We start from the raw sequence: 26,106 nt of genomic DNA, 5'->3' as shown, positions 1-26,106 counted from the left end.
AGCCAGGGACCAAAGTTGGCCCAAACAAGCAGCTCAAAGCCTCTTTGCTTTCCCTCTCAAGAGCTTTTACCAAGCATAATTCAGCCAAGGCTTCAGAACCAGATGTTCATGTCTGTAATTCCCATTAAGACGAGTGTCTCCAGAGCCTGAATGCCTATCAAAACTGGAGCCGCTGCTTGTGGCAGCGGAAAGCAGGAGCTGGATTTAATCTCCTAGGATGCATCTGCATCCTGACGGATGGGACGCACAGCCCTGGGGTTTCTCCAGGCAAAGGCCAGGTCATCCATCAGACTTTCTCCATTTCATGTAACGCGGGATGGAGGGTTTTGTCATGTGAAGATGATTCCTCTGGGACAGACAGAGGTTTGACATACGATGCCCATCACTTGCTGTTTCTTTCCTCTCCAGCAGGCCAGCGAGGAGCGAGGGGTGGGAGCACCCAGTGAGCCCGGCAGACAAAGAACAAGAAAAAGGTTAAGATGATGCCGAAACGATCGCCTCCCTCCCACGCTGGAGTCAGAGCTCAATCAGCTCTTCATTTGCAAAGATGCTAATTTCCCCATTTCCTTTTAACTGAGGGTTGGCAAGAGGGGGCTCTTGCTTGAAGGCAGGAGGTGCAGGCAGGGAGGCAGGGGGTGCGGGCAGGGAGCGGCAGGGGCACCGCTGCCCGTGGCACCGCTGGGGTTTCTTCCTCTGGGATGCTTCCAACACATTGGAAATGCTTCCAAGCCTCCCTGCTCTGGGAACGTATGTCTCAGTAATAAAACTCTCTTCCTACCCCTGCCTCCTACACACAGACACTGAAAACGTCTCATGTAACATAATCAACCGCTGGAAATATAATTAATTTTTTTTTATTTTTTTTTTTTTAACAGATCAGGCTGGTTTGATGCATCTCCAAGTGATGCAGTCTGGCAGACTTGGGTGTTTCTGCCCCCCCCCCAAAAAAAGGTCCCTCAGCCCTTTCTGCAGAGCTTGGGGTTTCCCAAATATCCCCCAACGCCAGCCTCGGTGCAGGCTGTGCACCCTGGGCGGACGCGGGGACCTCGCTGGCCGGCTGGGCCAGCGGCTGGTGCCCAGTACAGCTCTCCTGCTCCGGGCAAGGGCGAGGGCAGCACCCTCCAGGCATTCACTGCTTTTCATTTCAGGCTCCTCTGCTGTTTTTCATGGGTTTTTTTCCCTTTTCTTTTCCTCCCCCCTCAACAGATGCATCAATTTATCAATTAACTGGATAACAATGAATACAGACATGGTGTAATTTCCTAGAAAATGGGCCAAATCCTGCTGTCACTCTAATCATACTACTTTCATTAAACCATTTCAGACGCAGAGGTCTGGCTCCACACAGACTCTCTGGAAATGGGAACGTAACGCGAGAGACTTCCGACTTACAAAAACAAAGTTTCTGGATCTTTTCCTTGCAATAGTCCCTTGAAAAAGTATCATAGAATCATAGAACCTTCATGGTTGGAAAGGACCTTTGAGATCATCGTGTCCAAGCATACACACACACAAAAAAACCCCCCTACAATCGCTGTCACCAGAGCATGCCCTGAAGTGCCACATCTAGACGTTTCTTAAATACCCCTAGGGATGGTGACTCAACCCCCTCCCTGGGCAGGCTGTTCCAGTGCCCGACCACTCTTTCAGTAAAGTAATTCTTCCTCATATCTAACCTAAACCTCCCCTGCCGCAACTTCAGACCATTTCCTCTGGTCCTGTCCTTACTCACCTGGGAGAAGAGGCCAACACCCACCTCTCTACCCCCTCCTTTCAGGGAGTTGTAGAGGGCAATGAGGTCTCCCCTCAGCCTCCTCTTCTCCAAGCTAAACATGCCCAGAGTAAATGGATGCAAAGAAACAACTGAGCTGCAGTGGGAAGCAGGGGAAGCCGGCACCCGCCTGCCTTTCTTCTTCATGAAAAAGAACGATCGCAATGCCCCGAGCAGCTCTGGGAGAAGAAAGGGGTCCCTCATGTTGAAAAAGAGCGGGTTTTGCAAGCTGACCCAAAATCGCCCATGCCAATTCTCTGACAAGATCGGATCCCGTCTGCCTAAACTCTTAGAAATGGACTCACCCAATGCCAATGTTCAAAAAGTGAAAATAAACCCCCTCCCGGCAGAGGAACCAAAGTGCCTTTTGCTGATGAGCATCCACAAGGGCTTGGACTGATTCCAGTGGCAGAAGCATAAGAAAATAAAAATGAGAAGTCCCACTCAAGAAATTCAGCCACGGTGGACATGTTGGGGGGGGGGGGGTGGGTGGGTGCTGGTGGCAAATCCACACTTGCCATAAAGCCACTTGCATTAAAAAAATATATTTTTAAAGCCTTTTTGGAGGGAATTCTGTAAGGGAGAGAGGGGACATCTTTGTGAAGACCCAAGTTAGAGCAGAAAAGACAGTTCACATTAATCTAATCTATAATTAAGCTAATGGACAACTTGGACCGCTCTCTATAGGGTGTCCCCGTGGTGTCTGGGGGGCCGTGGGGTCTCCTTGGGCAGGTGAAGCCCAGGCTCAGACACGTCCCGCACCCTGGGCGCTCTCCTGTCCTTAACATCTCCGGGTCACTGCAGCATCATTGGCATTAATGACTATCTTACCGCAAAAAACGCAGGACTGGTCTTTTCTGGTAAACTTAAATTTATTTCCAGACGTTCCTGGTTATGTTTTGACAGTTAGTGATAACTTAAGTCCCTGGTAAGTCAGACAGTTCGGCTCTCCCTCAGAGATAAATGGCTGCCTGCCGCTTGCTCCCAGCATCGAAACCGTAGCTGGGGAAAAGCAGGGGTAGCACTGACCCCACTGAAACACCGTTTGAAATATCAGTGCAATTCCCACGGAAAACAGGCAAGGAAAAGATTTAACCCCTCGTCCTCCACCACACACCCCAGCCTCAGCTCTCCCCTCCTGCCCACGCTGCTTAAAGGCAAACAGGACTGTGGGTGATTCAGAAGGTCAGAGAGGAAAAAAATAAGAGGGGAGATTTAGATGAGATCTGAGGAAGAAATTCTTGGCTGTGAGGGTGGTGAGCCCCTGGCCCAGGTTGCCCAGAGAAGCTGTGGCTGCCCCATCCCTGGAGGGGTTCAAGGCCAGGTTGGACGGGGCTTGGAGCAACCTGGGCTGGTGGGAGGTGTCCCTGCCCAGGGCAGGGGGTGGCACTGGGTGGACTTTAAGGTCCCTTCCAACTCTAACCATTCTACGATGCCATAAGGCTCTTATAAGCTCTCCGTGAAAGCAGCTGATGTTCTCAGACTAAGTTTTTGAGAGACAATCTGGGCCAGGCCTCTAATTCTCCAACAGGGATGTAAATCTCCATAGAAATTAGGAGATTTCCCTCAGGTTTATAACTCTGATCACTAGAAGCTGGTGAAAGAGTCTTCTAGGACACTTTAAAAGGGTTTATGAGTTTTGTTACTCTCTGTCAGCCAGCTCTTCCTTCTCTCTGTACTTTGTGCTCGCAGAAACTCGCCTGCAGCAAGCTCATCCCCATCCGCAGGACTCATGGAGAGTTAAGGAATCACACCTGACATATCCTCCTCGCCAAATGCCCAGAGGGTGCCCCGGGGAGCGCTCGGCTACGCTGAAGATGTGTCACCAGCATGCCACCGCGGGCAAAGGGACGAGAGAGGCACTGGGGATGGACCCAGGTCAGCAGCCAGGAAAGCCACCTCCTGGATCTCCTCGGGAGCAGGCCAGGGAAGGGAAAGCCAGAGAGCTGCTCTCTGCCAGGACTCAACATCAACTGGAGAGAGTGTGGGTAAGGTTTCGAGTCACGGCTCGGCCAGGGCAAGCAGAGGCAAATACCGAATTGATGGCAGTGGCAATAGGTGAACCAGGTCCTTATTCCCTCCTCTTCACCATCCCCTGCGCTTTCCCTTTTAATGAAAACTAAAGGACGAGGGAGAAGCTCCCTCTGAATTAAAGATGCAAGAAGGGAATTTAGATCCTGTTCCTAAAAAATGCTGTATCTTAGCTGCTCTAAGGTTAAAAGTCTCTCTCTCAGCTCTGCTGTCAAGCCTGATTATAGCTTAATCTCATTTTCAAAAGCCAAGCCCTGAGGATTTAGAGAACTCCCTCCCTCCCAGCTCTCCATTGACCCAGTTTTCCAAAACTGTGTGTTTCTGGGAGGGGGCACGCTGCCCGCCACGAGGGGGGTGTCTGAGCAGAGCTGCCGAGCCAGCCCCAGCATCGCGGCTGCTCTGGCTCTGACAGCGCCCGTTAACGGGATAAATCCCACAGAGACGCCCTTGCGTGACAAGCAGAGCTCGCACGCTGTCTGCTCTGCTGTTCCCCGTCTCGGTTCCTCGTGCTAATGGGGAGATTTCAGGCAGAGCAGAGAGCCGGAGCCCTGCCACACGCTCCATGGGGGCTGGCGTCTCATCTCTTGTCATCTTGACCACCATATAACACCAACTCTACATCTTTAGCACAAGTATTGCCCCCCACGTGCCACCTTCCCTTTCTCCTAGGTACCCAGCCAACGCTGCCAGCCCAAACGGGACTCCAAGGAAAAGACAAACGCTGGGACCATAACCAGCAAGAAGGTTCGCGCTGCTGGGAAAGCCCCCAGAGAGCTCTCAAGCAGAGCGGCAACGCTCAGCGTTATTATCCCTCTTTTACAGAACAAACAAACCTGCCTCATATGTGCGACACTTTTTAAGTTGCCGTTTTTCAGGATGCTGCGTTTGACTCCCCACAGCTTGTCGCTGCGGCCAGCAAACATCTCGCACCAACCGTTTTTCGTACCTGGTTAACGCGGGCAATGCCACACAACTTCAGCCCATCGGCAGCCTCCGTGGGGAAGCGGGGACATCACAACTACTGCGCTCTGCTGGCTCTCCTAATCACACCCAGCCACGAGATCGGAGAAGCTCTTTGCTCATTTCTGTAGAAAATACAGCCTCCCTTTCCAAATCCCATCTCCACGTGCCTGCTACGTTCTTGCCTCCTCAGAGCTCTCTGGGGACATAACACACATCAGAGTGCTGCTGGTTGCCCAGCAGACACCCCGGGACACGCTGGGGGGACACAAGCTCCCAGTTTCCCGTTGCTCTCAAGAGATTTTCATGACTAAGGAGAGCAGAACATCTTCAGAGACTTCACGCGTCCAGTCTTGCAACATGACTGAATACTCCCAGAGATCTAAACCCACGATATGGACTTAAGTTTTAAGCAGCATGTGGAGACAAGACGATTTCAAGCATGTGGAACAGCTGGTTAAGACAAAGGCACCAAGAGACCGAAGCCTGATCCATGCACCAAACCAATTTCAGCTCCCCCTTCCCCTGACCTGGCACAAACTACCTGTGAAGACATTGAAGGTACAGAGGTCCTGCTCGGTCTTGACTTCAATGTTTTTTCCCACAACATAAATTAACTCATAATAGGACATTCTTAAGGTAAAACACGAAAATTAAAATGAATGAAGACTATGGTCACATTGTCATCAGAAAAGCGACACCAACATGGATAACTTACCTGCGCCTCGTACCCCAGGTGCTGTAAGGAGTAAAGTTATATCAATAATTTGAGTTTAAAAACTGTAAGTGAGGGTGTAAGAATTTAAACAAAGCTTTAAACAAATTTCTAGCACCCCAGGAAGGGTGCGTGGGACGCTGTGCCACTAACACAAGGCAATGCATAAGGATACAGTTACCAAACAGCGTCAGGACGATGAAGTAAATGGAGGAGAACATCCCCGAGCGGACGCCGCCCTGCGACTCTATCCCGTGGTACATCACCGCGTTCCAGTCTTCCCCCGTCAGGATCTGCACAGCAAAATTCAAGAGAGAAGAAGAGAGGGTGACTCAAAGGGAAGACAAGGTCGGTGAGGTCTGGGGGAGGGAGGCTGGTCTCTGGGGGGAACATGGATGAGCACGTCAGCGTGGCAGATCGCAGCGTTGGACACCAGCCCCCCGGCCCTGGATGGTCTCACCCCAGGCTGGATGCAGCTCCCTCCTCTGGCACGGGCTGAGGAGGAGGGAGGACCACTGACGAGGGAGGGCCATTGCCCCATTCCTGCCCTTTCTTGCTTGCGTGCCTGCTGCCCACCTCTGACCGCCAGCTCTTGTGCAGGCAGAGGCAGGAAAATCCACGTTTCAACACTTCACCCCCATCAAAATTTCCCTTCCCTCTCCATTTTTAAGTCACGCAGAGACACCAGGTTTCAACAGCTTCACCCATGGCATGTCCCACCCCAGACAACTCCAACCAGTGCCCAGTGCCCCAAGTGGGACCTCTTCCAGAGTCAGCTCCTTCCTTTCACTTCCTACAGAAAGGGTCTGCTCAGCGTCCCCCCACCCCACACACACAGCTCACAGCGGGGGACTGCGTAACAGGAGGAGAAACTCCTGCAACCCCCTTCCACTATTCCTCTCTTCCTGGGGGTTGCAGACAGCTTTGCTGCAGCTAGGGCACGCGTGAATGTTTCTCCAGATGCCAGCACCACCACTGCAAGGTTTCCCAAGGAGCTGCACCACAGAATCACAGACTGGCTGGGGCTGGCAGGGACCTCTGGAGATCACCCAGCCCAACCCCCTGCCAGAGCAGGGTCACCCAGAGCAGGTGGCACAGGAACGCGTGCAGGTGGGGTTGGAATGTCTCCAGAGACGGAGACTCCCCCACCTCTCTGGGCAGCCTGTGCCAGGGCTCTGACACCCCCACAGCAAAGAAGTTCCTCCTCAAGTTGAGACAGAATTTCCCATGTCCCAGTTTGTGCCCGTTGCCCCTTGTCCTGTCGCCGGGCACCACCGAAAAGAGCCTGGCCCCATCCTCCTGCCACCCGCCCTTTAGCTATTGCTGAGCATTGATGAGATCCCCTCTCGGTCTGCTCTTCTCCAGGCTGAACAGCCCCAGGGCTCTCAGCCTTTCCTCACCAAAGAGATGTTCCAGTACCTTGAGGAACCACAACTGATTCTTCTCCAGGTTTCGGGCTTGCCAAGGCCAGAAGGATCCTCAGCCACCCAGATGGCCACAAACCACAAAAAAAGCCCTAAGGAGCAGCAATAACCAAAGGCGTACGAGTGAGGACAGATGAGAGCAGCTCGAAGGGGACTCTATTTCTCCTGCATCCTCGTAGAGAGGTAAGCACGACCCCAGCCTGGCTCTGCAGAGCCATCCTGGCTGTGGGCTCCGTGTGCTGACCTAAGGCTAATTAGCAAGCACATGAAAAATAGAAAAACTCATCATAAGAAGTGAAAACACCAAAGACTCAAATAAGCTTTGTCATCCTAGAGGCTAATTTTGTACCAGTCTGAATTACCTGCCATTCCTGTTCTTCACCCGCGAGCGTAACACAGCAGCGTTTTGGGCAGATCAGCACTTCATCCGCCTGCCACGGCAGAGTCGAACGATGGTTACTTTTAATACATTAAAACATGCCCACTGGGATGTGAAGCCCAAATTCCTTAAATAGGATGCTGTCTTTGTGTTTAATAGAAGGAAAAAGCCAAAAAAGCCTAAAGCATGATGCGTGTTGTAGTAATCAAGTCCCATGTGCATAGAGTGGGCTCAAAATGATTGCGAATTCCAGACTAGTCGTCAGCTGCTGATAGAGAGAAAACGTCTTGCTGCAGGGTCGGTGCTGATGACAGCAGTAGGCTAAAGGCACGTATAGACACACAAGGACATAGAGAGCATGCACAAACTTGTTTCCTAAATGCAGAATCTGGTCTCAAATAATTCCGAGTCCGGAATTCAGAGCCCAAGCCTAACCCACACCGCTGGAGTTACAGCGGATTCACACCAGGCCATATGAACCAGGGCCCTGGGCTTTCCACTCTGGCACTCAATTATGCAAAGCACTCCTCCCAAACTTGCATTCACATCATTGCCATGGATTCACAGTTGTTCCTGCTTTCTGGGAATAACCACCAAGTGGTTTCTGTTCACACAAACATTCACAGAAAGGGAAACCAGTGGGAACGCTTCAATGCCCTGCAGAAGACCAAGAGTAGCAGGTATCACAGATTACAGGCTGCACGTAAACAAGCCCAGCAGGTCGGGGCGTGGGTTCGAAAATCCAACTGGATTATGTTGTAAGTGGAACAAAAACTTAAAGGAACAAAAAAAAAGAAGTTTTATGGAACTTTTACAGCGAGACAAATAGTCTGAACTAAGCAGCCCGCCTGGGCAGGGCTGAGGATGCTCTCTGAGGCCCTGGCAGGAGGACAGACACCTTGACCCCATGTCCTTCCCGCTGTCTGCGCGGTCACCCATCAGCTGGAAGAATTACTTCAGCAATTAGGTAGAGGCCCTCAAGGAGCAGAGCACAAGCAGTAAAAAGTCTTTCTGCTCTATAAAGTCTCTGTTTAGGGATGCTACAAGAACTAAGGGCGGCATTGCGGAGGGAGGAGCGCAAGCAACGAAGACTTTGGAGTAAGGTGAAGCTCAAGCATTTTGTTTTTCCCGGGGCCCAAAACTGCTTTTGGCCGCCCTAAATGACCGTTTTGTTCGGGGCACCTCGGCATTTAATACTTCATGATGAAGAGCCATCAGATGATGGAATAAAAACAGCTGCCAGGAGCTGTTGTGAAACCTTAATGGCCTAATGAGCACATTAATGGTGGGAGACGCTCAGCTGCGCAGGAACAGCACTGCACCGTTCCAAAGGGCTGTCCTGAAAGCGAGATGCTTGCCCGAAGGAGGGCCTCAGTAAATGCCAAGTCACGTCAGCTCAGTGTCATATCTCGCAGGCAGGTCAGCGAGGGCAGCCAGGGCACTGGGACATCAACCCGACCCCAGCCAACCCCAAACAGCCAGAGCACTGGGACCTCAACCTGACCCCAACCAACCCAACCAACCCCAAACAGCCAGAGCACTGGGACATCAACCTGACCCCAACCAACCCAACCAACCCCAAACAGCCAGACCACTGGGACATCAACCTGACCCCAACCAACCCAACCAACCCCAAACAGCCAGACCACTGGGACATCAACCCGACCCCAACCAACCCAACCAACCCCAAACAGCCAGAGCACTGGGACATCAACCTGACCCCAACCAACCCCAAACAGCCAGACCACTGGGACATCAACCCGACATCAAAACGGACCCCAAGCCTCAGCGGGGACCCAGCAGCAGAGCTGAGCTTTGGTCCCGTCCTGCCACCGTGACCCCTCATCTCCTCCAGTGGTCGCCCGTGCTCTGCTTCTTGGCAGCGTGTACTTATGTACGTAGCAGCTCTCGGGGAGCAGAGCACGTATAGCTAAGACAGGCCTTTCTGCTTTATAGGCTTATGGGTGCTGTACACGTTTCCAGCTGGAATAGGGAGAACGCAACTAGTTATTTTTCTTGTGTATATCGATACATATCTATGAAAATAAAATATTTTTTTCATATGTATATATATATGAAATATCTTTATATATATGAAAAAAAATAGAGAGAGAGAGTTTGTGTTTGTATTTTGTATATATATGGCTTGACATTTGGCTCACAAAGACTTTCTTGGGGGCCAGGAGCTGGAGAAAAATGCGTGATGCTCTTCACAGGGCATTTAGGGAGAGCGGGGCTCACTTGCGCCCAACGCTGAGCTCAGCCAGACAAAACACATCCTGGGAGCCGCATGGCAGAGGACAGTGACCCAGCCAGGTCTGCTGAAATAAAATGGGCTAAAGGCAAGCAGCGGAAGACTTTAAGACTGTTTCTCAAACAAAGAATCTCCAGAGGGGTTAGGGATGGACGGGGTGTATCTGGCTTTATTATATTTGTTCAACACATGGAATGCATTCCCTGAACGATGCTGCTCCGCTCATTAGAGCGGCAGCCAAACCAACCCGCTGGCTTGCCCGAGCTTATGGAAGATGAGGGTAGAAGAGAACCCAAAGCCCATATTGAAGATACAGTGACACGGTATTTGCAGTTCGGGGGAGGAGCGGGGGTGGACCGGGAGCAGAAGTTATTGAACTGCCTTTACAAGGCTGCACCGAGTTAATTCGGTGCTGATGGTTTGTGCTGGTTTTAATTCGTAGCTCTGAGGTTCTAGACAAATGTCATAAAGCCAGCAGTGTTTTCCTTCATCCCACAGCCGCTCCGTTACAGGGGTGTTTGTCTCAGGAACAGAAAGGAAATATTTCAGCTCAGTATTCTCAAGAGACAGCCACTGCCCGTCGCAAAGCAAAATAAAATCAAAATTTCCACGTGCTCACATTCGGAGCCTGACTCGGGTTCAGTTCCAGCTCTGTGGCAATGCCTTTATCTTCCTTTAAGCCTTTTTTTTGATGAGTACTAAAATACTATGCAAATATTAATCTACCCTGATTTGCAATATCCTGCCAGGTAAGTACTACCAAAGCCGCTTCCCATCTGGAGAGAAGCAATACCCATATGAAGCTGCTTATGTAGAGGTCACAGGACACACTTTCATAGAGTCACAGAATGGTATGGGTTGGAAGGGACCTTTGAAGATCATCCAGTGCCACCCCCCTGCCCTGGGCAGGGACCTCCCACCAGCCCAGGTTGCTCCAAGCCCCGTCCAACCTGGCCTTGAACCCCTCCAGGGATGGGGCAGCCACAGCTTCTCTGGGCAACCTGGGCCAGGGGCTCACCACCCTCACAGCAAACGATTTCTTCCTCAGATCTCATCTAAATCTCCCCTCTTTCAGCTTGAAACCGTTACCCCATGTCCTATCATTACACTCCCAGTGTAGTTACAGGGTAACTCACACTTTTCTTTTAGACTCTTTTTCTGTTTTAATCCCAAAATGGCCATCAACTCTTTTTTCTTCTTCTTCTTCTTCTTATTTTTCACCCTTTTTGGGACACAACACTGAAATACATAAGCCAAGCCTTGCTGAGATCTACAGAAGTTTGGATCCAGGGTCAAATCTCAGCTGGAGCCCACATCAAGACTTTGTGTAGGACAAGGCTATAGATGCGGGACAGTCTCACGGACCTGTGAGTGTCACCCGCACACGGAGCAGGGTACAGCATCCCCAGCTCTACCCAAACACCTGAAATGAGTGTTTTAAAAGAAGGCACGCAGAGAACAGCTGCAAAATGAGACTCTTAAATCTGAGCATCGCGTCTGCCAGAACTGGGACTTCTCCCCCGCCATCACACGAACTTGCCCAAGGCTGATGCCTGCTTCTGCGCTCCCCCGTTGACTGTAATTCTTATCCAGCATTATCTTATCTGGAGCTATTACCGTGCGAAATGCTACATTATCTCCTTACTGCCCGGAGCTAGCTCAGGCCTCTCTCCTCATTAAATTACGGCAACCACAGGAGAAAGTGAAACAGGTCAACCACTCGCCAACTGGGGTTGCAGACAGGAGGATTTATGCAGCGGGGCACACGCGAGTGCTGCCATTGCAGTGTGTGACCCCGGGCAGAGGCTGCAGAAGACACCAAGAGCCCGGGCACACACAGACTTTAAGCTCGCCGCAGAAATGTCTATTTTATCAATATTTTTTTTCCTAGAAAAAAAAAATAAAAATCTTTTGTTCTAGTTTTCTTGAATCCCATAGCATTGATTTTTAATGATGCATTGATTGGTCAGTGTGGCAAAACGCACGAGAAAGAAAAATTTCCTCTTTCCAAAATTACACAGATTTTTGGGGACCTCTTCCCCCCACCACAAGCAGAAAGAGATGCCCAGGAATTTATTTTCTAATGCTCATCCAGGACAAGGTGTGGCTTTACCTGGAATACCGTGAGGATGGCGGCAGGGAAGGTATCGAAATTCGTGGTTGGTGTTTCATCTTGGAAATTGAACCTAGAGAGAAGTAAGAAAGGAAAACAAGAGCAGGAAGGGAGCAGCAGCTCTCGCGCAGTCTCTGTAACCCCAGGCAGGGACCAGCATTTGTTCCACCTGTCAATAACACCCCAGGCAACGGCAGTGGGGGGGGAACGGTGGGCGTCTCTGAGAAGACACTTAGCAGAACTATTAGCAGAAACTCAATTTTATTCCTGGAGAAAATTCTGACGCTTGGAAATTCAATTTTCACCCACAATTAAAAGGAACAATCAAAATCTCAAACCGGTTGGTGGAACAAGCCATTCCGAGAAGATTTTGTTCTCAAGCTTAAAAGTCAAAATTGAAATTGCCCTCTTAGTAGATCGTTCAATTTTAGTATTTTAAAGACAAAATAGTTATTGATTGAAAAAGAAAAAAAAAAAAAAAAACAAAAAAACCGAAGCAAACCACATTATTTCATTTTAAAACTTACGCTAGAGTTTAAATGGTAATATTGTGATATTTCTTGCTGTAAAAATTCATCACAACTGGCATTTCTAATGAGAAAAATCAGATTCAACACAACTATGTTTTCCAGCAGAATTATATTCCAAGTGAATATTGTCAAGGTGGCTACCAGGGAAAGAATTTGCCTTTCCCCTAACAGTAGAAAAAGCGTTGCCTCCCCCAGTCCTATTTCAGAGGTCTGGGTGTACGTGGGGACCATGGAATGACATAAGAGCTTTGAATTGGGGCAACTAGAAAAAATTTAGCTCCAGGTAAAACACCAGAACAGGAACTATTTTCCTAGAAAGCAGACACCGCTTCTCAGCAGCCCCAAAAGACCAACATCTGCACCCACGATGTGAATCATTCAGGCCCTGCAGTCCCTCTCCCTCCTTTCCGTATTCCAGGTGATTGCTTTCAGATTACCAAGGCCAACAATTAATTAGACTTACTGTCCTCCAAAGAGCTGCATCCCCAGCAAAGCAAACACCACGATGAACAGGAAAAGCAGGAAGAGCAAACTGATGATGGACTTCATGGAGTTCAGCAAGGAGACCACCAGGTTCCTCAGGGAGTTCCAGTACCTGCGTTGGAGATCAGAGCAGCCAAGAGACAACATCAGGGGGAGGAGAGCCTTCGGTGAGGAACTAAATCTAATTTCTTATTATAAAAAAGGAAAAGAATGGCAAGGAATATCAGCATGTTTAAGGTCCCCTCTATGGTTGGAAAATACAGCTCCTCGAGCAGCAAAATCTCAGGTAGCAGGGCAAGGGCAGAGCCGGTCACCGCGGTGCACGTGTACCCATGCAGAGCAAGTCGTCTGCAGCGAAAGGGTTTGGTTTAGTTTCTCAGTAACCCCGTTCCTGGTATAGATTTCGACCTTTCTGCATCTCCTCATCTGGCACGGCAGTCAGCAGGGGTGCCAAAACCAGGGATGTATCAATGTCGCCAAGGTGAGACTGAACGTGGGGACAACGAGCCCCTCCCTTCCTAAGACATGAATCAGGAATAAACATCTCATTTCCACCAGGACGTCTTTGCCGTGTGTCCTGCCAGCTTATCCAATGCCAGTATCCACAAGTGGACTTAAACTCCCACGTGTTTAACCATTTCCGTAGATGTTTAACACACACATTCAAGCACAGCGATGCCTTCAGCGTGGGGCAATTCAGCCAGACGCTTTCAGCATTCCAGACCGAGCAATAACCTCAGAGGATGAAAACAAGTCCGGGACATTAACTCCAACACGGCAAGAGGGTATGGCTCAGCCCGGATCCTGACTGACACATCCAAGATGCATCTGGCCAAATACTGAAGTTAGTTTGCTTTTACTCCCCCCGTCCCGAGTCGGGTCCCGCCACGCTGGCGGCAGGCACACCGAGTGACGGCGTGCCGGGGAGCCTGCCCAGGAACCGCTCTCTTTCCGGGCTTTAATGCCCTGCTGAGAACAGGCGGGGAACATTTATATTAGGAAAACTAATGAATCCGAAAATGCAGAAAGAGCTGTTAAGCAGAGGAGCTCTTGGACAATCTCCTTTCGCACAGACAACGGGGCTGGAGCAGGCGGTTGGAAACGAACGATTTAGAGCCATTTTACGTGTCCTCTGTTAAAAGTTTTGAGTCTGAGAGCACGGGGGGAATTTTTTCTCTCTTTTTCTCCAGTGACTTCTCTCGTTTCCACCGCCTGGCACTGGGAGCTGCCATCCAGAGGTCGCTCTCGGCAGCAGCCTGCTCTACCATCCAGCCCAGCTTTGGGGGCAGCCCCGTGCGCTGAGCTCCTTCCTGCCGTGCAGATGCGGGTATCCAGCAGAAGGAAGCCCAGGGATTTGTCTGATGGCGAGAGAAGCTCAGAGCTTGAGTCAGAAGAGCAGAAAGCCATCCTTTGTCTTGTCTTTCTTTTCATTTTCCTCCTCTTCCTTCCCCCAGGTGTCGCTGAGAGGACTGAACCACTCTGAGGCAGGCACGTCCAGCCCAGAAGCAGGATCTTGCACCCCCATTGCACCCATTCCAAGAAAAGTTGAGTCCATAATACAGTGACGGAGGTTTCAGGGGAAACTTTGGTCTCTCGGGAGAATACCTTCAATTGAAAAAGTTGCAACTAAACTTTTGGCTTAGCCCCTAAGCACACGGGGCTGAGCTGCTCCCCGAGGAGGAGGAGGAAGGGTTTCCTGATCACACAGCTCTCTTCTGCTTGGCGCAACGGCTTCAGGCAAAATCTGCCACGAGCACGGGGTTTGCACTTCACCGCTAACACAACCGGACACTAAATACATGCAGAGGCTGCTCTGTCTTGTCCTGGAATACCTCAGCCCCAAACCCTGCCTGAATAGAGAGCCCCAGGATATAATGAGGAGCTGCGTTTCCAGAGATGCCAGTCCCCATTCAGTGCTGTCACGACAAAGAGGAAAACACGGGGAGCTGTTTTCTCCTTGTCCCCCTCACTGGATTTCAGCCCCTCTTCAGCTGCACCCTCTCATAGCGCATCCTGCTGTGGCCTTTCAGGCAGGCTGTAATTTAGGTTTTTTAACTATTGCAGGCAGCAGAGCGATTCAGTCACACTGACTTGGGACATAGGAATCAAAAAGTCTAATGCCATCGATTATTCAAAGCAGGAGGACTGCAACTGGCTTCCGTTAAACACGGAGGCAAAACAACAAAAAAATCAGGGCAGGGAGTTTCAGAGAAAAATTGCTAGGAAAAAGGGAAAGAAAAAGAAAAGCGCTGATGTTTTTCCGGTAAAGACTGTAATGAGAGCGGGTGGGTAGCAATCCGTGCCTGGTGCCATCACTTCGGTCGCTCTCCATGAGTTACACCGAGCTGTGCAGCTCAGGCAGCGGGGTGCTGTGGACCCACACCACTGAGATGCCCCCAAGTGAGCTTGAGGGGGGGGACCCCCGGCTCCTGGTAACGCAAAAAACGCATTTCGGTCATGTCAGGTGAAAAATCCACATAATTAGGTCAAGGGAACTTCAGCCTCAGTGGGGTAAAAGTTTCGCTCACTGTCACGAGAAGGGGGAGAGCACTTGCTCCATGATAGGCTTCGTTAAGTTAAATCTCAGGCTTCAGCTCTTTATTACACTGGCTAAACTCCGGAAGAGTCAAAACTCACAAAAAGATCATTTTCACTTGCAAAAATATCCAAAATTTTTAAGTACAACACATATTCAGATACACTACATCTCAGCTCTGGATAAAATTACCTGCTGACAAATAATTGCTATGAATTTGCTACAAATCCCTGCTACAAATGGAGTTTCCCATAAATAAAAATACCGCAAAGGTAGACTAGAGTGACATTTCTGGGGCAGGCGCCCACTTATTTTGCCGGACATTTAGAGAACTTAACGTTTCCAACCCCTTTGTCCCGCAACAGACGACACAGTAGCACACACGGATCTTGTATCTAGAGAAGGATCAGCAGATACAGATCACCAAACCCTACAGATCTGACAAAAACCATGCGTTCAAATAGCTGCGAAAGTACCCGGTGACTTCAAATGACTGTTTTGCTCAAATGTGATAACCTGTGCTTTATCTGTTTGATGTTGTTGGGTTGTGGGTTTGGTTTTTTTTTTTGAGGTAGGTGCTTTTGTTACTTCAAGCCAAGAACAAGCAAGAGAGTGATGGAAAGAGGGGAGAACTGAGGAGATAATGGTGTAAAATGGTGTTTAAAAAAAAAAAAAAAAAAAAAGGTGGAAAACAACAGCAGGAGCACCTAAATATGTCATCGATTTCCACGCCACAATTTTGAAACCCTGCAGAAATGGCTCTAGATGGATTTACAAGTTGCACAGTAGCTGTGTTTGCTAACGCCAGCACACATTAACGCAACGCAGGAGCATGAAAAAGCCCTGGCAACCCAACCCTAGTGAAAATTCAACTTCACAGCCTCAAGGCGGAAAACCTCAGACATTCCCAGACCGGACCCGGCGCAGGCAGCAGCGACGCACTTCATATTTGTGTCAACACAGTGGTTCAGGCACCAGGATTTAGCATTTAGCAATAACCAGGGTAGCTCAGCTTTCCAGTTCCTAAATACTTCAGGAACTGTCGAAAGATCAGCAGTAGATAAGGACAGCGGGCAGTTGATGGGGCTTAGAAAGTAAATAGGAAACTTTTTCCTCTTGCCAACAAGAAGTAAGGGATCACTTCATGAGATTTTGGTTAAAAGCAAAGAAAAGAAAGATGCTCTCACGCAGCCCATCACTACACTGTGGAGCCCTCTGCCCAAGGGTAGAAAAACCTGTACCTGAGGCTGGGGAAAGGGCTGTTAAAAGTCCTTGTGGATGCAAATATGGGCTCAGGGACTCCCTAAACTCAAAACTTTCAGAAACCCAATCACCCAACCAATGAAAGGGCAATTCTGCATCCCCAGTTCCCTTCCACTCCTGCCCCCCACTTCAGGCCCAGTGCAGACACAGGACGTTAGGACAGGCACGACCTGTGTGCCAGCTACAGACAGGTTTGGGAGTTGTTTTAGGGTGTTTTTTTTAAAACTTTTATTGTTTTTACAAGTCTGGAAACCGCTGCTACTTGCTGCGGGGCTGGTGATACACATTTCGTATGGTGCTAAGAGTCCTAATGCGAGCGGAAAGGGAGCTGGACTTACTTGGTTACTTTGAAAATCCTCAGCAGGCGAAGCGCTCTCAACACGCTGATGCCGAACGAGGTACCCGGTTTCACTGCAGCCCAAATAACTTCAAATATACTTCCCACGATGACCTGCAAGAAAAGGCCATTTTAACATCAGGCAAAACTGCCGCTTAGTTCTTTGTGGTGCTCCTAGAGAGGCTGAGGACAGAAGGAGAATCAGAGCTTGGGCTGTGCTGGTTTTCTTATGAAGGCTTCAGCCAACAGCACTCAAAAACCTCATTCCAACTTGTAAAAAAAAGGGTAGTACCTAGAAGCGGGAGAGACGCACAGGAGATCACAGGCAGAACTTGTTGCTTTCTTCTCTAGCAAGCAAACTACCTTAAAATAACATTTTTGAAGGACAGTATGCTTTTTTTTTAAAAAAGAAAAAAAAACCACACTGGCTCAACTGCACACTCCAACACTTCATCTTCCCACCCCATGGAGCTGGTCTGTACAAGCTGCAGAGACAGTGGGGGGGATGCACCCCATCCTCCCCTTCCCATCAGAAGCACCCACAGCACCGCAGAACAGCGAGGATTTCGCTCTGGGCAAGATCTCCCGGAAGCTTCTGGCAACGGGGAAACTTTAGGAGAGCGATGAAGGTATAGCAGCTATTAAGAGATCCTGCAAAGCCTCTCGCATGAGCATCCAGTCGTCCGCCAGGCTCAGGTTATTGAAAAAAGCGTCCCAAATCCAGGTGGTTTTTTAAGTTTTGTTTTGTCTGTTCGGTTGGGGTTTTTTTTCAGGTTGGCAGAGAATTAACCTCAAGCCATAAAGCAACCTTCTCTGAAACCCTTTATTACAAAAAGGAGAACGTAGTAACAGGTTAAGCACAATTGGAAAGGGCAATTATACCCACACACATGTTACCGCACGGTTAATGAGAGCAGACAGGCATCTCGCTGCCAATGGCTGTCATTCCTTGCATTAACCCAGCATTTCAGAGCTCCCACGGACCGTGGTCCCCAGTTGCGCGAAGCACACCATAAACACATTCTCACCGGAGCCCAGTGAGCAGCTGGTTGGTGTTGTGAGAGGAGTGTTAACGGGAAGCCAGGGCTGTCAGTGCTGCCTCCGAGTACCTGAGCAGCGCTGGGAGGCTCAGCTTGGAAACCCCTCTCATAAACCGAAACCTGGACGTCTTTTGAAAACTACAGCATTCCTTGTAGCCACTCTACAAGAGATGCTGTACCCCCAGCTTCAAGAAAACGTACTGGGAAAGGGAGTTACACAACAGTTGCTCAACCAGTTTCTCCCATCAGAAAAAGAAGGAACTTAAACTTCTCTCCCACAGTCTGTCACTCTTGCAAATCCCTCGTGGATCAGCAAAAACCTTTCCTTAGACCCTCTACATGTTACACTGATAATTAATTTTCCTGGCATCTCCACATGGCCTCCTGGGAGCTTGTTTCACATGAGACCCCACTGGACCGTTTCTCCCAAGACTGATGTCGCCCTGATTTGTTGTTTCGCTTTTTGCATTTGAACGGTTTCATCTTGATGGTTTGTCAAACTAAACCGACTACAGATCTGTGTGATGTTCCAGTGAGGGTGAAGTAGCTAAATTAATTCTGGGGGCTGGAAGGTGGGTGAGGAGGAAGAAACATACATAGAAGTAGGATCCCTATGGATTCTCTAAAGGAGAAAGAATTAAAAACAGACCAACAGCTTTACCTCCTGGGAAACACTCAGCAAAGCTTATTGCCAGCGCTGCACTCACCACAGCATGACACAAGGCAGAGGGACCCGGTAGATTTATCTCTTGCTTTGCACAAGCTCCTAAATCACCTGTCCATGACCCACAAGAAGAAGAGTTTGTACCTGATGAAGGAGAATCCTGGACACAAGGATCCAGGGAAAGTGGCAGCCAGCATGGAGGCAAGCTGGCTGCAGCTCGGAGCCTACCTAACCCATTGGTGAAGGACATCGATCTAGTGACTGTCACTAGACAACACTAACAAGGCAATGATACCCTTAAAAGACTAACGAGGCAATAATGCTTGGCCACCAAATGTCTTCTACTCAGCTTACAGAAGTTGGGCTCTTCGGGCATGCTTAATGAAAAAAAAAAAAACAACTTAATGAAAGCTGGGTGTCAGCCCCTTGTGTTCTGTGGGCACCCTCTTCATCCCAGCCTTCGCAGGACACCCTTCAGTCCTGCAGTTAAACTTTGCTGTGGGTTGGCCGCCTTCAGCTGAGGGGACCCTCTCTGCCCCTCGCGTTAGGCATCAGCTCTGAGTGTGCAGACATGAGTTATCCGATGTTATCTGCGTGATGTGTGTTCTGGTTTCCTCTCCTGACAGAGTCTGTGCATTACCCTTTGGGCTATGGGGCAGGAAGAGCAGCACAAGGGCCTTTCAGTGCCCTGAGCCACCACCAAGGGACACCCCAGAGAGGAGACCCTCACACTTGGTGCACCTCGATGCAACACCAGGGTCTGCTGGACACAGGTGATTCTGGGGCTGGATGGTTTAATCTCAAAGTCTGTTAGCTCTGAGCTTTCCTGCTGATACTGCCAAAGAGGAGAAGTTGGCTCTACCTGTAGCCTTGGATTTAGGAGGGGTCACTTACGGAAGGCAGGAATACCTCCTCCTCCCTGGCAGGAGCAGAGCTGAAGCAGGGAATTTTGCTCCTTGGGGGAGAAGAATCACTCCCAGCGTGTTGGCAGATAAAGACTAGAAACACAGACTAAATCTTGGAGAGAAGGGCTGGGTGACTCGTACGATGACCTGAACTGTTTTCCCCTTGCCCGCGGCCGTGTCATAAGCTTCGCATTAAAGAAACTTTACAGACCGATTCCCGCTCTGGGACGCGGTGCTCAGCCCACGCTAAAGATAAGAGAAGCAGAATTAACCTCTGTGAGGACTGATTACAGCCTCATAGCTTTTAATGAATAAATTAACATCTACATGCAATATTCTTTGTTAGACAGAGTCAAAACCGGCCCCACTATTCGCACTTCAAAGCTATAGTTTTAGCATGAAGGGGGGAGCCTGTACTTCTGCAATAAAAGGACGTGAGTTATTGCCTTTCTCTCATCTAATTGTGTGTTTAGGCTTCTACTCTGGGCGTCCACGTCTGAAAAGCGCTGCCTATGTATCTTGAGGTAAAGGCCATTAAATGGACGTTAGGGGAGAGGAGCAGTAAGATCTGTGGGATTTTTTTCCTTTCAATCACCTCATTTAAATGGGAGAGAGAATCTCTCAGCAATCAGAGCGTTTATTGGTGCTGAGGCCGCGAACATGCCGAGGAAATGAAATCCCCAGCTGTCACAGTTCTTCGAAAAGGATGATAACTAGGGGAAGCTTAATGTGTTTCACTGCAGCTAATTTATACAATGGCTGCTCCCCGCAGAAGGCACACACCATTACAGCACCGTTTCCCGTGGCTTCCCATACTCACCCTCAAAACGCCCAGCCCCACGGAGTAAGGGGAGAGCCACACGCTCCGTCCCCACGGCTGAACCCCACTCACCCCAAAGTCAAAGCAGTTGAATGAAGAGTGGAAGTAGTTTCTTGGCCCCAGCCCGTACATCTTCAAAGACATCTCAGTGAGGAACAGACCCAGAAAAACAAACTCCGCGAAATCTGGAAACGGGAAAAAGAGATTAAATTAGGCCACAAGACCTTGGTAGGCAGATCTCTTCGTGTGGGGAACAATGCTAATTTTTCGCAACACAGACTGCCTCCTGTCAGAAGAAAACCCCTTTGCGATGGCAAACAAGACCCAGAGGACAGTTTCCCATAATTATTTCTATATACACATGAGCTGTATTCAGCCTTCAAGAACTGCGAAGGCAATCTTTCATGTGTACCGTGGGAAGGTTGGTATGAGCGTTAAATAATATTCTCATTGTCTTTGTAAAGGAATTTCAAAAGCAAGCTCTGGATCTAATATTTCTAAAGGTCTAATGTAATTGCAGAGGTAGTGTTTTTCAAATGTCTGTTTGGGGCTCCTGTACCTACACGAGACCAGCATTTTTGGGAGCGGGGTGTAAACTTTTGTAACATCCTCTCATGATAAAAATACCTTCATAGCCAACAGAACTGCTGCCTCCGAGAGCTCATATTCAGAGGTGTTGTGTCTACTGTTAGCACATCGCCACATTTATTTTTATTATGCCTGTACCACCGTATAATTACGAAAGATCCTTCTGCTTCACATATCACAGGCAAAAGAAAAGGGCAACGAAGCTGGTGAAGGGCCTGGAGAATAAATCTGATGAGGAGCGACTGAAGGAGCTGGGACTGTTTAGTTTGAGGAAGAGGAGGCTGAGGAGAGACCTCATCGCTCTCTACAACTACTTGAAAGGACACTGTAGAGAGGTTGGTGCTGGTCTCTTCTCACAGGTAATTAGCGATAGAACAAGAGGGAATGGCTTCAAGCTGCAACAGGGTAGGCTTAGGCTGGACAGTAGGAAAAAATTCCTCAAAGCAAGAGTGGTCGGACACTGGAATAGGCTGCCCAGGGAGGTGGTGGAGTCACCATCCCTGAATGTGTTTAAGACTCGTTTAGATGTGGTGTTAGGGGATATGATGTAAGGGAGAACTTTGTAGAGTGGGGTTGATGGTTGGACTCGATGATCCCAAGGGTCTTTTCCAACCTAAATGATTCTATGAAATAGGCTGTGAAGCTTTTGATGGGAAAATTTATCACCTATGATAAAACAAAGGGCAGAAAGAACATAGCTGGAGATTTCAATTTCCAGATCAAGTTTTTAGGACTTGAAGCTACAGAAAACATTGCCTTTGGGCATTGTAAGTCATGCAAGTTGAGATCTGGAGGCCAATAGGCAGCAGAAACGATGGGATGTTAAAAACAAACACAAAAAGAGCAAAAAACCCTCTATGCTACCAAAACAAACAAAATAGCATACGGCAAATCTCTCCCTCTAGAGAAAAGATGAGGAAAAGAATCAAACTTCAAAAGGTGGAGATTAATCACATTGCTTCGCGCAGTACAGAAGGTTCTCGGATGCCGTAGCAGCACAGATGCTACAGGAAAGTCATCTTCTGTAATTTCAGTTTTACAATTCCAGGAACGATAAAGGCAAGATGGTGCCAAATTTTTCTCAAAGGAGCACACAGACAGACAAGGGACAACAGATACAAGTTGCAACGAGGAAAAATTTCAGCTAGAAGATCCTGAATCCCAGGTACACCTCCCGTAAGGTGTGGCTTCGGCTAGGGAGGGTGGGGAAAGAGAGAGGAGGGACCAGGAGGTCCCAGGAGGGATCAGGAGGATGGGACCAGACTCTTTTCAGTGGTGTCCAGGGACAGGACAAGGGGTAACGGGCACAAACTTGAGCAGGGGAAGTTCCACCTCAACATGAGGAGGAACTTCTTTGCTGTGAGGGTGGCAGAGCCCTGGCACAGGCTGCCCAGAGAGGTGGGGGAGTCTCCGTCTCTGGAGACATTCCAACCCCGCCTGGACGCGTTCCTGTGCCACCTGCTCTGGGTGCCCCTGCTCTGGCCGGGGGTTGGGCTGGGTGATCTCCAGAGGTCCCTGCCAACTCCCACCAATCTGTGATTCTGTGACCAAGGATCCTTTTCAAACCGCGTGGCTTTCGCTCCATCACCTCGCACCTTCATGTCGAGGGAGGGCGGTTGGCCCGTGTCCACCTCGCGTTGCTGCTTGTCTGTTGAAATGGCTTGAAAAATACAGCTTCAATTATCAAAAAATAAAAAAGGGTTTTAAATTTTAAATGAAAGACAGTCATGAAATATCATAGGCATAAAGTTAGCTGAAATCCAGGAGGCATTAACTAAATGAGAAAGGTTTTATTAACGCTTCAGTGAGGACCCTACAAGGACACTTCTGCCAACATTTGCAATAGGAGAGGAAATACCAGGAGGGTATTAATTATACCATGTAACCTACTCTCCCTGAAAAGAGGAGCAATATCATTAAAGGAGACTATCAAGGACAAAGTGTTCGCAGATGAGGAATAAGATGAAAAAGTATGAGGTCTGCGGACTTCTCAGCCTTTTTCCTACCAAGAGGATCTCACCCGCTGGATCTCAGCGCCCGGGGGAAGACATGGTCACCTGAAGGAGCAGCACACCTCCGTCTCCCTTGGAACCTGCTAGGAGAATGTTCACACCTGCACCATACTACAACTTTTCTCTCCTTTCAGACATCAGACACAACAGCTCAGTGAGCAAACAGCTGTTTCCAACACAAGGGATCCCGGCGTAGGGAGTTATCCACATTACACTGGGAATCCGTCTGAATGTACGAGTGCAGAGGGAAAGGGACGAGGTGAACCAACGTCAGGCATAAAATGAGATGGCTGACAAGTCCAATAATATAAAAATACAGAATTTTTAAAAATCACATGTTCAGTGGTATTGAATTTCCACTCATATAATCAAAAAGATCGCAATTGTGAAGTAGTAAGAATTTTAAAATCCTTAATTATTAAGAGCTGGCCCCGCAAATCAGAAGCTTAAATTAACTTCCAAGCGGGATCCTGAACCTCCATTCTGCACCCTGACTTACTTTGGAAACGGTAAGAACCAGAAGGCAAAAGTCCCCCAGTAAAGCACGTGCATCTTCTCTGGGCGTGGAAGAATTTGTGCTGCTGCTGTCGCCGATTTCAGTCATTGGCCCAGAGGGAAAGCTCGCACCAGGGCTCGTGCGGACAAGGGTCTCTCCCTTGCTGGGAAGTTCTCACTCCCATCCGCAGTTCCACGCTCAGCAGAGCTCAGCAAGCCTGATGGCTTTTAAGGGCGTCCCTGCCCATGGCAAGGGGGTTGGAATAAGATGATCCTTAAGGTCCCCTCAACCCAAACCACTCTGTGATTCCATGACTTCGATGTGGTCTCCCTATCACAAGGATTGATAGCAAACCAATGCTTTGAAAACGCTGGCCTTGCTTAGTTAGCAGGCAAAGCTTCAAATCCTAGGGAGGAGCTGTGGGTCAGAAAACGTTGCACAACCTCCACCTGCTTCATATCCCGCTCCGGCAGGGAGATTCTCATCTTCTCTATCCACCAGACTCACCTTCACGAGTTACATTTCACGTACACCCGTATTCTTTCACAGAATAACAAAAATACTAGGTAAGAGTATTTTACTGCAATTTTCACCAACAGATCTCAGTGCCCTCTGCCAAGACAGTTACCATCATTTCAAAAGAAGAAAAAGGAGGAAAGAAACCAGGATTAAAGTGCGGTCACCCGTCCAGCAGAAGTATGAACAAAACCCAGGTATCAACAAGCGCGGTGTTCCAACATCAGACTGACAGATCCTGCAAGCACACATGCAAAACTGGAATATCATAGGAGAAAAAGAGTTAGAAAATGCCCTCTCGAAGTAAAACAGAATGAAGAAACATTTAATTAAAAAAACAAAAAAAAACCAAAAACCACCAGAGGAAATGTTAGAAACTCGTAACATCAAAGAAACAACCTCCTTCTGCTGCTCTTGAAAGAACCGCACAACTTGTCCTTTCATAGCTGATGACTTCCATCTAGATCAGAGTTCAAAACAGGCAGCAATAGCTATATTTCAACAGGTACCAGACGCTACAAATCATAGTACTGTGAGGACAAGGGATGGAGGCGAGGAAAATACGGACCCGGTGAACTCCTTGGGCAGAAGGAATTGAATCAAAATGAATTGGCTTCTCCAGAGGACGGATCAGAAACACGATTTCTCCTGACATGGCCCTGCCCATATAATTGAAAATGCAATTTCTTTGTTTGGACCTTCTGGTATTCAGAACCCACATGTAATTTAATCTGCTTTAAGCAGAAGCATTTTGTAATGTGATTTCAGGAAAAAAAAAAGTTTGATACAAATGCTTTTATTTAATTTCAAATTTGTGCTGTTGGCAAAGTCTGTGCCAGCATCTTTTTGCCCCATACGTTCGAATTAGATAGTTAGCGGCTCTTTTCTGTCAATCACCCACGCATTAATTCCATTTCTGCCCCGTCTCCGAGTCCGATGTCATTAGGAGCCAGTGACGAGTCTGACATTTTGGTTTCCTCTCCTTGTCCTCCTCGCGCATTAAACCAACCAGGAGGAGAACCTCGGCAAAGCACAACTTCTTCTTCTTTGACAAAGCAGACGTGAAATGTTCAGCAGACGTAAATAAATATGCTCTCTTCAGAAAGCCTTTTCCTCGCAATTGCGAAGGCTGCATATTTATATCCAGGGGGAGCTGGCTATCCACTTCAAAGGCAAACACATCATCGTCAAAAAAGGCCTAGTTGCACCAAACACATGGTTCAGCGTTGCACGGCACACAGGGAAGATGTTCTCGGGCCATAATGGCTAAAATACTGTTTTCAAAGATTGTATTTATCAGAAAAGAGACATTCTGGATCTTGTTTTTAGACAGGTATAAATTTAGGAGCAAGTTAAGGATCACTGTAGCGTTAGCTGGAGAAACATGGAGAGCGCTGCTTCATGAAGGGCAGCCACAGAGGACGGGAAGCCTGATGAGAGCGCTCCCAAGTGAAACCTTACTGATCCAGCCCTAAAACCTCCTCACCATGGTCCCCAAAGCCCACCTTGCGGAGGCCAGGGATCTCTGGTTCCAGCCTTCTTCCACAGCTTTAGCCAGAGGAAGCCACCACCACCAGCACCACCTCTGCTGGCCTCCTGCACAGCACAGAACACGCGAATCCCTTCAGCTGTTTGACTTCAGACTTGCAACTTCTGCTCAAGCTACAGCATGCGTTTTAAAAAGGTGAAGTCCTGACTGAAAATCCCTTAACGCTGCACCTCCACCGTGTGCCCACATTATGGATGTTGTTGGTTTGTTGCTGCCGGTTGAAGATACATCTCTGCCACTGCTAGATCTCAGGGATGCTCTTCTAGGCTAGATTTGCCTCCAGAGCCGCCTTCTGAGAGAAGTCGCTTTCTGAGAACACTGGCACCAGTGGAAATTAACACAAACACGTGACAATCGGGGGCAGCTGCATGAAATACGTACTTTTATAGGGAACTGCAACTTTTTTTAATGGAAGGTCCATGCTTCAGTGAGCAAAACATGCCATGTGTCCATGTGCAGTATGAGAAAACTCCGATTGCAATTTGGCAGCGGAGTCCTTTCCATACAGAGAAGGAGAATCTCTGATCTAATTCGGGGATAATTACAGGGGCATAAAGTATGTTCGGTTATTCAGCTTACCCCAAGAATTCAAAAAAGTTTCTCGTCAACCCTTTCAATAAGACTAAAGAAATCCCAAGCCCCTTTCTAAAGCTCCTGCAGTTCCTTTTCCAAAGCAGTGGCAGAAATACGGAATATCAAGCAGAGAAGGCTAATCAGAAC

General features: G+C 48.7%; 1 protein-coding gene across 1 annotated transcript in view; it reads right to left on the bottom strand.

Annotated features, from left to right (window-relative positions):
- Positions 1-26,106, bottom strand: part of CACNA1B (calcium voltage-gated channel subunit alpha1 B) — a 312,680-nt gene that overhangs the window by 111,354 nt on the left and 175,220 nt on the right. The window contains exons 13-17 of the mRNA XM_074608904.1: positions 20,298-20,410; positions 16,798-16,910; positions 12,641-12,772; positions 11,648-11,720; positions 5,653-5,770 (exon numbers count right to left, since the gene is read on the bottom strand). Coding sequence (XP_074465005.1) covers positions 5,653-5,770; positions 11,648-11,720; positions 12,641-12,772; positions 16,798-16,910; positions 20,298-20,410 — 549 coding nt within the window. The remainder of the gene's footprint in view (positions 1-5,652; positions 5,771-11,647; positions 11,721-12,640; positions 12,773-16,797; positions 16,911-20,297; positions 20,411-26,106) is intronic.

Source organism: Larus michahellis, chromosome 15 (genome assembly GCF_964199755.1).
Source record: "Larus michahellis chromosome 15, bLarMic1.1, whole genome shotgun sequence".
In the NCBI taxonomy this organism is placed as follows: Eukaryota; Metazoa; Chordata; class Aves; order Charadriiformes; family Laridae; genus Larus; species Larus michahellis.
The sequence above is the reverse complement of the archived record's forward strand: the minus strand, read 5'-3'. Positions and strand labels throughout refer to the sequence as shown.